Below are 13,268 nucleotides of genomic sequence, written 5' to 3' on the forward strand. Positions count from 1 at the left end.
CCTTACTCCACAGTGCTTAGCAGTGGGAACTCTTCGGCTGCGATTACATAGATACATGGAAGATAGGAGCAGGAGGAGGCCTTTAGGCCCTTCGAGGCTGCTCTGCCATTTATCATGAGCATGCCTGAGCATCCAACTCAATAGCCTAATCCTGCTTTCTCCCCATAACCTTTGATCAGAATCACCCCAAGTGCTATATCTAGCTGTCTCTTGAATGTATTCAATGTTTTAGCATTAACATTAACTTCCTGTGGTATTGAATTCCACAGGCTCACCACACTTTGGGTGAAGAAATGTCTCGTCATCTCTGTCCAACATGGTTTACCCTGAATCCTCAGACTGTGGTTCCTGGTACTGGACCCACCCACCATCGGGAACATCTTCCCTGCATCTATCCTGTCTATACTGTTTGGATTTTATAAGTCTCTATGAGATCCCCCCTCATTCTTTTGAACTCCAGCGAGAACAATCCCAACCTAGTCAATCTCTCCTCATATGACAGTCCCGCCATCCCTGGAATCAGTCTGGTAAACGTTCGCTGCACTCCCTCGAGAGCAAGAACATCCTTCCTCAGAAAAGGAGACAAAAACGGCACACAATATTCTCGGTGTGGCCTCACCAAGGCCCTGTATAACTGCAACAACACATCCCTGCTCCTGTACTCAAAACCTCTCGCAATGAAGTCCAACATACCATTAGCCTTCTTTACCGCCTGCTGCACCTGCATGCTTACCTTCAACGGCTGGTGCACAAGGACACCCAGGTCCCGCTGCACACTCTCCTCTCCCAATTTACAACCGATCAGGTAGTCATCTGCCTTCCTGTTTTTGTTTCCAAAGTGAATAACCTCACACTTATCCAAATTATACTGCATCTGCCATTGATTTGCCACTCGCCCAACCTGTCCCGATCATTCGGTAGGATCTCTGCATCCTCGTCACAGTTCACCCTCCCACCCAACTTGGTATAATCTGCAAACTTTGTGATGTAATATTTTGTTCCCACATCCAAATCATTGATATATATTATGAATATCTGGGGTTCCATCATCGATCCTTGTGCACCCCACTAGTTACTGCCTGCCAATTTGAAAAGGAGCCATTAATCCCTCCTCTCTTTATTTCCTCTCTGCCAAGGTTGCCCTTGTTCTTGTAGAGGGTCACAATCTTTGCAGCACACATATCCCAGAGCACTGCCTCCTTTCTCCAGTAGAGACAGAGAAGTTTGTGCAAGTGTTGCGTGATTGTCAATTTCCCATGCTTTATGAGTTCAGGTAGTATATTATTAGCACCTGGAGCTTTGCCAGTGGAAAGCAAGTCAATAGCTTTGTGAAGTTCCTCCACTGTGGATTCGATATCCAGATTTGCCATGACATGCAAGCTTTCTATGGTCTCTGGAGCTTCCTTGGTATATAATCCATAGTGTCCCATCCACCTCTTCAACTGTTTATTGAAGTTCGTAATAACTTCCTCAACTTCGTTTTTGAAGGAGTTGTTTTCTTTGCAAGTGACCTGTTGCCTTTCTGATTCTTTCATACATACCCTGTGTCAAAGGACACCCACATATTCTGGCAAAGTTGTGACTCGTAGTTATCAGCACACCGCTTAACAGTCTGTTGGACTTTGAGTGTCTCTTTAGTACATTTCAGAGTCTTTTCTATCGGATCTCTTTTGCAATTAATGAGAGCGGCTTCAATGACATGTTCCATGACAGTGGTGTTAACCTCAAAACCAATCAGCATTTTTCTGCTCGCTTCCCCCATGTTGAGAGTGCGCTATGGTCACAATGCATAAGAAATAGGACGAGTAGACCATATGGTTCTTCTAGCCTAACCTGCCATTCAATACGAACTTGGGCTTCAACTCCACTTCCTTGCCCGTTCCCCATAACTCTCGATTTCCTGAGGCACCGGAAATCTATCATCCCAGCTTTAAATATTTTCAATGATGGAGCATCCACTATCCTTTGAAGCAGAGAATTCCAAAGATTCACCTCATCTCGGTCCAAAAGATTCCACAACTAGTGGAAATGGAAACAACCATGTAGATGGTGCCTTATACTCTGTGTGGGAGTGCCTCCGAGTGCCTGTTCAACTGAGTTGAGGAACAGTTGTTTTTAAAAAAAATATTTTTATTCAAACTTTTGATATTTTAACATTTTAAACATACAACATAACACAGAAAACACAACACAAACCCTTATACTCCCTCCTCATAACCTCAACAAAACACCCTATTTTGCCCCCCCACCCTTAACAGCTGACGGTAACCAGCTCCTTGAAATGCAATACAAACAAACCCCATCTCTTATGGAACCCCTCATCCGGGCCCCCCCTTCAAAGTAAATTTTACCGTTTCCAGACACAAAAACTCCATCAAATCCCCCAGCCTCACTGAAGCACAAGTCGGAGAAGCTGACCTCCACCCCAACAGGATCCGCCTGCAAACGATCAGAGAGGCAAAGGCTAAAACATCCGCCCCTGCTCCAGTCTGCAGCCGGCAAGTCCAACACCCCAAATATGGCCCCCAGGGGACTGGGCTCCATAAGCACGTGCAAGATTACTAAAATGGTGCTGAAGAACGACCTCCAACTTAGGGCCTGACCAGAACATATTTATGTGATTGGCTGGGATTCTCCCACACACCTTCAAACAACCAGCTTACCCTCGACTTCGTCAGGTGTGCTCTATGTACCACCTTTAGATGTATCAATCCCAGCCTCGCACAGGAGGTGCAGGCATTCGCCCTGCTCTGCACCTCACACCACAATCCGTCCTCCAGCGCCATCCCCAACTCCTCCCACTTGATCCTAACTCCCTCCAGAGGTGCCATATCCTCCCCTAAAATCCTCCTGCACATCGGCGAGATGATCCCCCCCTCCAGCCCCATCACCGACAACACCCCTCCAACAATGAGGAGGGTGGTGACATCAGAAAAGTCAGATAAACCTTTTTCGTGAAATCCTGCACCTGCATATACCTGTACACCTTCCCCCACGGGATCCCAAACTTCTCCCCCACTTCCTCCAAACTCATTTCAATCACCCTTTGCTCCTCCCATCCCCGAAATCTAGCATCCATCCTCGCTGGCTCAATCCCATGGCTCCCTCGGATCAGTATCAACTTCAACCCCGCCTCAACCTAAAGTGCTGCCAAGATTCCCTCCATATTTACAAAGTGGCCACCACCACTGGACGCCAGAGTATTTCCCTGGGGCAAACGGGAGCGGCACCTTTGCCAGCGCCCACAACCCCAACCCATTACAAGAGTCTGTCTCCATCCTCACCCACAAAGCCTTTGGCTCCCTACTCCAGCCCAACACTCTCCGCCCAATAATAATACCTCAGGTTTGGAAGGGCTAGGCCCCCTGACTGTGGTCCTCTCTGAAGCACTGTCCTTCACAGGAAAGGATGTCCCGAAGCGTGGTACATTGGCGAGACCATGCAGACACTGCGACAACGAATAAACGGGCATCGTGCAACTATCAACAGGCAGGACTGTTCCCTTCCAGTTGGGGAACACTTCAGCAGTCAAGGACATTCAGCCTCTGATCTCCGGGTCAGCATTCTACAAGGAGGCCTTCAGGAGACGCGACAATGCAAAATTGCTGAGCAAAAACTTATAGCTAAGTTCCGCACGCATGAATGCGGACTCAACCGGGATCTGGGATTCATGTCGCATTACATTCGGCCCCCACCAACAAGCCTGGACTTGCAGAGGCCTACCGACTGAACTGGCTTGGGACAATTCACACCTCTTTAACCTGGAGTTACCTCTCTCTCTGCATCTTTGATGATTTGATTGCCTGCAGGTGCTCGCATTCCGGGGCATCTCTGACTGTGTCTATATAAACATTTCTGGAACAAGCCTTTCCATTCACCTGAAGAAGGAGCCGTGCTCCGAAAGCTCGTGTTTGAAACAAACCTGTTGGACTTTAACCTGGTGTTGTAAGACTTCTTACTCTGCTTCTAATCCTTGACGCCTTACCTGCCCACACAAATTACAAAATCAACTGTTCCACCCCACAAAAAACCTTTTCAGCAAAAAGATCCGTAGTCACCGAAATAAAAATAAAAACCGCGAAATGTTCATCTTTACCGCCTGCATCCGGCCAGCCAACAATAGAGGAAGGCCATCCATCTCAATAAACCGGCCTGGACCCTGCCCACCAGGCTTGTAAAATTCAATTTATGGAGCCGGGCCCTATCCTAAGCCAACTGCACTCCCAATACCTAAAGTGGCCACCTGAAATGACAACGCCCCCAAACCTACTCCCACCCCCAGAGAAGAAACCATAAAACACACATTTTTCCATATTTAACTTACTGCCTAAAAAAGCCCCAAATCTCCTAAGCAGTCCCATTATATCCCCTACTGAAGAGCCCGGATTGGTGATGTACAGCAACAGGCCATCAGCATACAGAGATACCCTGTGCTCCTCCCATCCCCTCCCGCCCTGGCTATCCCCTTCCATTTGTCTGAGCACCTCAATGCCATTGCCAAGGGCTCTATCGCCCGTGCAAACAGGAGGGGCGGCATTGGGCATCCTTGCCTCGTTCTCCTGTGCAACGGAAACTACCCTGAATTCACCTCGTTTGGTTCCTTATACAGCAACTTAACCCATGCCACAAACTTGGGTCCAACCCCAAATCTCTCCAACACCACAAACAAATAGCCTTCTCCACATCCAGTATCACCATCACCTCCGGTTCCTTCCCTTCTGCCGGAGAATGCACCACATTCAACAGACAACTGCCTACCCTTTACAAACCTTGTCTGACCCTCCCCAATTATCCTTCAACCGAAGCACCACCACCTTAGCCAAAATAGTGTCACCCACATTTGGCAGAGATATTGGCCTATATGAGCCACACTCCACTGAGTCATTATCGTTCTTCTTAGCAGCAATGGCATGGATGCCTATCCCATTGTTTCTTGCAGTGCCCCCTTAGCCACCGCATCCTCAAACATCTCCACCAACAGCAGTGCCAGCTTGTCCAAACACTTTTTATAAAATTCCACTGGATACCCATCCGGTCCCGGTGTCTTACCCATCTGCATCTGCTCTATCGCCGCCCGCACCTCTTCCAGTCCCACTGGCTCTTCCAACTTCGCTGCCTCCTCCTCTCCTACTTTAGGACACTCCACCCGCCTCCAGAACTCCTCATGTCTGACTCATCCTCTGGAGGCTCCGACCTATATAACATTTTATAAAACTCTGAATGCTTTGTTCCCCGGCCACCACCGACCCCCTGCCCCATTCCGAGCAGCCTTCTGCTGGTGGAGCTGGCTTCTCCCTAAACTCGCACACAGTCCCCTTCACCCGCCTCAAATGCCGAACCGCCTTTCCCGTGGATAGAAGGTTAAACCGTGCCGATAATTCCTTTCTCCTCACGTGAAGGTCTGGAATAGGATTCTCCACATACTTTCCATCCACCTCCAAAGTTTCCTCTACCAGCTGCTGCAGCTCCTCTCTTGCCTTAAATGAGTTGATCTTGCCCTTTACTGCCACCTTCAAAGCTACCCATTCCACTGACGGTGATCAATCACCTTTCCCACCTTAGCACAAAACTCTGGTCTGCCAACAGCCCCACATCCAACCTCCACGCAGGGGTCTGTGCTGGCCCCTTCTTCAGGACCACATCCATCCAATGTGGAACATGGCCCAAGATAATAACCACCAAATATTCTGCTTTCCTCATCCTGGCCAACAGCGCCTTCCCCATAATAAAAAAGTCAATCATTGAATACACATTGTGTGCTGGTGAAAAGAACGAATACTCTCTGTCCCATGGATGCAAAAAAACCTCCACGGGTCTGCCCCCCCTACCTCCCCCATAAACACCGCCAACACCTTCGAAGCACCGCCTCCCCCTACCCAGAGTGGAAGACTTGACTCACCCAACCCTTTTGAAGCCTTACCTAGTCCTTCACACTCAGATGGGTCTCTTGCAGCAGCACCAGATTAGCTTTCTAGCTCTTCAAAAGCGAGGCAACCCTCGCTCGCTTCACCGGTTCTCCCAGCCCTCGCAAGTTCCCAAAAGGACCAGGGGTCTCTCACTACAATCCCTCCCCCCCTCCTCCTATCAGTCATCTACTCCTGGCTCGCCCAACAGGTGGGACATAGCCCTACCCCTCGTTACTGTCACACACCTACCTATTCATCCCCTCCCCCCGTTCCCAGAAACCTCCCAGCCACTTCCTCTCAAAACCACATCTTCCAATATCTTCCTTTCCCCCCACCATTTACACCTCCCAAGCCCATCAAAACCTATCCATATAGGTTCCGACGGCTACGGACCCTCCCCCGACCTCGCTCCCAATCACTCGCCAACTTACATTTGCTAGCAAGGTGGCCCCTGCCAGAACCTCCTCCACCACATGCCCAATATCAAAAAGAAAACCAACACAAAGGCCCCCCCACACCCATAACGTCCAAACACCCAACTCCATAATCCCTCAAATCAAGAAGAAACAAATCCCAACAAATTACCCCAATGTCCCAAAATCATCCTCTCCCAAACACAAACCGAAAGAAGGAAAAAGATAAAAACCAACAAAGTCCAAACTCAATTCAATCCCAGTCCTTCACAAATGCCTCCACCTCCTCCACCGTCTCAAAGTAATAGTCTCTGGAGTTATGTGTGACTCTCAGTCTCGCTGGGTAAACCACCCCAAACCTCATGTTGCTTTTGTACAACGCCGCCTTCACCCGGCCAAAGGCCGCCCAACCTTCTTAGCTCAGCCGTGAGATCCCGGTATATACAAATACCACCGTCTTTCCAACTCACTTGATTCAGCTTCGCCCATCTGAACACTTGTTCCTTCACGTGGTGACTGTGAAAGCAGATGATCACAGCTTTCGGTGGTCCATTCGCCTTTGGTTTCAGCCAGAGTGACCAGTGAGCCCCGTCTAGCTCGTAGAGGGAGGGGTTGTCCTCCTCCCCCACCAGCTTGGCGAACATCTCCGCAAAGTACTCCGTCGTCCTCTGCCCCCCCATAGCCCCTCAGGCAGTCCCATGATCCTCAGATTCTGCCTTTGTGACCGGTTCTTCAGGTCCTCCACTTTGGCTCTCAGCCCTTTGTTACTCTCCACCACCCTCTGCAGCTCCGTACCCATTGAGGTGAACTGGTTGTTGTGCTGCGACAATGTCTCCTCCACCCCCTTTAACACCTCTCCTTGCTCCCACACCTCCGTTGATGTCTTTGCCAAAGCCTCCTTTATCGGGGCAAGAGTCTCATCCACCCACCCCTTGAGCGAGGCTAGCATCTCCTTTCGATACCTGTTGAAGTACTTGGAAAACAGTCGCTCAAACTCCCCCGCCATCACTTCAGCCAGCTTATCCACTGTAATGGGGGCAGCCCCACCCAGCGAGCTCGATCCGGCCATCTTTCCTCCCACTGAACTCTCCATTGAGCTTGCCGGCGGACTATTCCTTTTTTCCCAGATTCTTTTGCTGGCACTTCGACATCCTTTGGTTGCTGCAACTTTTCTAACAATCAATCATATAAAATTCTCACTAAAGTCTTGGCAGAAAGGGCCAAAAAATGAAAGCTCCAGCAGGAGCCAACCAACATGCGACCTCCATCTGCATGTTGCCACAGGAAGTTGTTTTTCATCTGGGTAGTTAGCATGGTTGGTGTTGGTTTGAATGAAAATCTTCAAGGGTTGCATTATAACCCTGGTGTGTACTAGGGAGTGATCTGCATCAGTCAGCGCAGTGGTAGCTGTGTGTGTTAAGCATCCTGTCAAGTTACATCTGGTGGTGATTAGCTGGGCCCAATACCCTGATGTTGGAAGTCACCGAGACACCCTGTGACTTGGTTTGTTCTGAAAGAAGGCATTAGTTACAGAAAGCTCATGATAGAAGCAAAATGAATGCAGTGTCTGTTAGTTCTCATTGATCTTTTCTAGGCTATTACGTCTGATGCAGGGAGGCCAAGCGAAGTGGATGGTAGGTTATGATTAGGGATTTTGCTGAGAGCAGCCTCGAGCTCCTCATAGTACTAGTCTTTTGCCTCTGTAGTATAGACTAACTCGGGAGCAAAGACACTCATGAAGTTAAAGGGCACCAATTGAATGAGGGGATGGGGGGAGGTGGTGCATGGAGAAAAATAACCATTTTATGGGGGGTTCTATCATCATCATCAAGAGTGGAGTTCCTCACAGCAAAGCCAACATCTTGTGAACATGTTCCTGCAGAACTCTTACACTGCCAGATGAACCCATCAAGTTCCATGTTGTTCAGAGCTGTCATGTGCACGTTATCAACCAACTGAAAGTCATCAGTCAGTTCCGAGCACATGGTCCTGACATTTCAGCTTGCCAATCGAAGAGTTCACATTTGCTTTGTTGGTTTGCCTGATACAATGGATTCTGTGCATTTGTTGAGCAGAATAAGTTTCACGCACACACTGAAGCACCCGTTCCCTATTCCAGTCAAGAGGGGCTTATCACGCATAAAAGCTGTCTCCAGTGTTGTGTTAATGCTCCAGGGAAACTGGACTGTTCCAGGGCACAAGCATGGACAAAATTTATGAAGACCTTGGACTTCCCAAATGTCGAGGTCTTCCCCTCAGCTTTCCCGGTTGACCCTAAAGGAATGCAATGCACTACGTTTGGCACTGGATTGGTTGCAGGAGTTTCTGGAAAGATGATAGATTTAGGTATCAGTGTGCCTTTGGACTCCACTCCAGATTTTTGTCAGGGTTTACTTCCTTATCCTTCAACTTTCCCGAGGTAACCAAAAGGTAGTGGAGCTATTTTCCAATAGCTGGTAGTTTGGTTCATGAGTGTCAACATGTGTTCAAATGCCAATGGGCCTGCACAATGCACGTCTGGGTGCCAAACCCTCTCGGAGTTCCTCTGAAGCTTCAGCTGGGGGCCACTTGGGATCCTGTTTCCATGTGTCACCACGAGGAGGCACTGTTATGGACTCAACTCACAGAGAAGGACTCACACATTAGGCTCACTCTTTTGCATTGCTACGAGCCAATGGTGTGGGCAGAAAATGAGAAGCAAATTAGCACACAAAAGCAGGAAGCCTGCTAACTCCCTTCACACACATACAAGGGCTGGTTTAGCACAGGGCTAAATCGCTGGCCAGCAGCACGGTTCAATTCCCGTACCAGCCTCCCTGAACAGGCGCCGGAATGTGGCAACTAGGGGCTTTTCACAGTAACTTCATTTGAAGCCTACTCGTGACAATAAGCGATTTTCATTTTCAAGGTGCATTGACAAGTTGACACATCACTAAAAAAAGAGCAAAAATTTAGATCACCACTAAAATAACAAAGGGACAGGCTTTTTTTTTTATAAGCAGAAGGTTGTTAGGACATGGAATATACTACCAGAAGCAGTGGTAGATAAACATTTGAATAATTTAATACCGCATGCAATGTCAATAAGCGGCCTTTGCAGCATCTTATTAAATGTCCTGTGATAATTTATGTACACAGCCACTAAATATCCTTCATTAATTCTCCATGAACTCTATTAAGTTTGCCAGACATCTCTTTTTATAAATATGCGCTGGAAATCCTGAACTAATCCATGAAATTCTAAATGAATTCATGTTCGAAAAACACGCATCACCAAATAAGACTCTTTCATTGCATTCAAATGTTTCTGATGCATTTGTCAGTGCAAATGATCATACCTCTCCAAAGGTACACAGTTCCATTATTATCCAGACCGGATTTTCTGTAATTACGCCGATCAACTTCACTATATGAGGGTGGTCAAACTGCCGCATCGTCACTAAGAAAATAAAAAAGAATTTTTTAGTGAAGACATGTTATGTTAACTGAATCAAAGAGGAAGGTCAAAACTATTGAGGAACACAGGGTCAGAAGCGGACTATTAAGTCCATTGAATGAGTTCAGTCAATCAATTAGATTGAGGGTGATCTGTAACCCAATTCAATTTATCTGCCTTTTCACTATGTCCCTTGAAATCCTTACCGAACAAAAGCCTATCAATCTCTGTCTTGAAAGATTCAATTGACCGAGAATCGGCAGCTTTTTCATGGAGAAAGAATATACGAAAAATTAACAAGTGCGTACTGGTCTACAAGTCTATCGCAATGAGTCTATATCAAATATTTTACTATATAATGGCAGAAAATTAGTTTGGCCCACCACAGTTCTTGTCATTATCAATACCTATATTCAGCTGAGCCACCAGAGAAAATGTGTTAAGAGCCTGACTATTCCCTAAAGAAAGTGTAGGAAAAAAAACACCATCCAAATCACCCGAAGTTGCTATTCTGTGCCCAATCAGAGAGCTCAAAACCTAGCCATAAATATTACGCCTGAATGAGTGACACATCCAATGTTGAAACTGGAAGCAAATGCAAATCACAAAGCAAAGCTTTTAAAGCCAGTGAAGTTAATTTGAACAATCAAGTTAGCTGCTTAACCTTCAATACAAAAAGTTGGCCAAAATAGGAAGAATTTATTTGACGGTCAAAGAAAATCTGAGCATTTTTTCTGTAAACAACTGTTAACTGCTGAAATACAACATCAAAACAAAATTCCTGTGAAGTGACACCATCCCTTCCATCGTATAAATGCATCCCTCAAGCTAGTGCCTTAGAATGATGGTGCAAAATCTGATTTAATAATCAAGAAATGACAACTGTTATAACGGGGAGGTGCAAGTTGGGGTGGTTTGGGAAACGCTAAAGGCAATAGTCAGAGAGGAGCTGATATCTATTCGGGCGCACAGGGAGAGGGGGAGAGGGTCGAGAGAGAGAGGCTGGTGGAGGAAATGGTAAGGGCGGATAGGAGATACGCAGACACCCCGGAGGAGGGGCTTTTGAGGAAGCGGCGTAATCTCCAAGCGGAATTTGACATTTTAACCACACGGAAGGCGGAGGCGCAGTGGAGGAGGGCGCAGGGGGCGGTATATGAGTACGGGGAGAAGGTAAGTCGGATGTTGGCTCACCAGCTCCGGAAGCGGGAGGCAGCTAGAGAAATTGGGGGAGCCACGGATGGAGGAGGGAACTTGGTGCGGGGTGGAAAGGACATCAATGGGGTGTTCAGATCCTTTTACGAGGGGCTGTACCGGGCAGTGCCCCCCAGGGAAGCAGGTGGGATGGACCGCTTTTTGGATAGGCTGGAGTTCCCAAGAGTAGGGGACAAGTGGGTGGAGGGTTTGGGGGCCCCAATTGAGTTGGAGGAGTTGGTGGAGGCGTTGGGAAGTATGCAGACAGGGAAAGCGCCGGGGCCTGACGGGTTCCCGGTGGAATTTTACAAGAAATTTTCAGATTTGCTGGGCCCTCTGCTTGTGAGGACCCTGAATGAGGCGAGGGAGGGGGGGGCTCTGCCCCCAATGACGTCCAGGGCAATTATCTCTTTGCTCCTGAAGCGGGACAAGGACCCCCTTCAGTGTGGGTCTTACAGGCCGATCTCGCTCCTTAATGTAGATGTCAAGTTGTTGGCAAAGGTGCTGTCCAGGAGGGTGTAGGATGTGGTCCCGACGGTGATTCATGAGGATCAAACGGGGTTTGTAAAGGGGAGACAACTGAATGCCAACGTGCCAATGTCATGATGATGGCGCCGGCGGCTGGGGAGTCAGAAATAGTGGCGTCCATGGATGCGGAGAAAGCTTTCGATAGGGTGGAGTAGAGTTACCTGTGGGAGGTGTTGCGGAGGTTTGGGTTTGGTGAGGGGTTCATCAACTGGGTGAGGTTGCTGTACAGCTCCCCCGTGGCGAGTGTGGTGACGAATAGGAGGAGGTCGGCGGACTTTCGGCTTTCCGGGGGACGAGGCAGGGGTGCCTCTTGTCTCCCCTGCTCTTCGCGTTAGCGATTGAGCCCCTGGCCATGGTGCTGAGGGACTCGAAGAGTTGGAGGGGGATTGTGCGGGGGGGGGGGGGGGGGAGGAGCACCGGTTGTCGCTGTACGCAGATGATCTGCTGTTGTATGTCGCGGACCCAGCTGAGGGGATGCCAGAGGTGCTGAAGATACTTGGAGTTTGGGGACCTTTCGGGCTATAAGCTCAATGTGGGGAAAAGTGAGCTGTTTGTCCTGCACCCGGGGGATCAGGAGAGGGAGATAGGTGAACTCTCGTTGTAGAGGGCTGAGAGGAGCTTTAGGTATCTTGGGGTCCAGGTGGCTAGGACCTGGGGGGCCATGCATAGGCTTAACTTTGAGGCTGGTGGGGCAGATGGAGGAGGAGTTTAGGAGGTGGGACGCGCTACCGCTTTCGCTGGCGGGCAGGGTCCAGTCGATTAAGATGACGGTGCTCCCGAGGTTTGTGTTTCTTTTCCAGTGCCTCCCCATATTGATCCCAAAGGCTTTTTTCAGAAGGGTGAATAAGTCGATTCTGGGGTTCGTGTGGGCGCGGAAGGCCCCGAGAGTAAGGAGGGTATTTTTGGAGCGAAGAAGGGAGGTAGGGGGCCTGGCGCTGCCCAACCTGTGTGGATATTATTGGGCGGTGAACGAGGTGATGATTCGCAGGTGGGTGACGGAAGGGGAGGGTGATGCATGGAAGAGACTGGAGGTAGCGTCCTGTGCGGGTACGAGTCTGGAGGCTTTGGTGATGCCCCACTTCCACTCCCCCCGGCAAAGTACTCCACGAGTCTGGTGGTGGTTGTGTCCCTCAAAATCTGGGGACAGTGGAGGCGGCATAGGGGGGAAGTGAAGGCCTCAGTTTGGGCCCCGATACGGGGCAATCACCGTTTTGCGCCGGGGAGAACGGGTGAGGGATTTGGGAGTTGGCACAGGGCAGGCATCAGACAGTTTGGGGACCTCTTCCTGGATGGGAAGTTCGCGACTCTGGAGGAGCTGGTGGGGAAGTGGAACCTCCCCCCTGGGAACGCTTTTAGGTATATGCAGGTCAGGGACTTTGTTAAGAGGCAGGTGGCGGAGTTTCCGCGGCTGCCACCAAGGGGGGTGCAAGATAGGGTGCTTTCGGGGACGTGGGTTGGTGAAGGAAAGATCTCGGCTATTTACCAGCTGATGCAGGAGGAGGAAGCCTCAGTAGAAGAGCTCAAAGCGAAGTGGGAGGAAGAGCTAGGGGAAGAGATTGAAGATGGAACGTGGTTGGACGCCCTGGAGAGGGTGAATTCCTCCTCCTCTTGCTCACGGCTCAGCCTAATTCAGCTGAAGGTGCTGCATGGGGCTCACATGACAGGGGCAAGGATGAGCCGGTTCTTCGGAGGGGAAGACAGGTGCGGGAGGTGTTCGGGAGGCCCGGTGAACCACACCCATATGTTCTGGGCTTGTCCGGCCTTGGAGAGGTTTTGGAAGGGGGTGGCGAAGAC

At 49.3% G+C, this 13,268-nt stretch overlaps 1 protein-coding gene across 11 annotated transcripts in view; it reads right to left on the minus strand.

Annotated features, from left to right (window-relative positions):
• The window catches only part of LOC119972287 (focal adhesion kinase 1), a 585,346-nt gene that overhangs the window by 202,073 nt on the left and 370,005 nt on the right, over positions 1-13,268 (minus strand). For all 11 annotated transcript variants that reach the window (XM_038808747.1, XM_038808746.1, XM_038808744.1 and 8 more), the window contains one exon: positions 9,658-9,758. In XM_038808747.1, the coding sequence (XP_038664675.1) occupies positions 9,658-9,758 (101 nt within the window). The remainder of the gene's footprint in view (positions 1-9,657; positions 9,759-13,268) is intronic.

Source organism: Scyliorhinus canicula, chromosome 10, assembly GCF_902713615.1.
Source record: "Scyliorhinus canicula chromosome 10, sScyCan1.1, whole genome shotgun sequence".
Classification (NCBI taxonomy): Eukaryota; Metazoa; Chordata; class Chondrichthyes; order Carcharhiniformes; family Scyliorhinidae; genus Scyliorhinus; species Scyliorhinus canicula.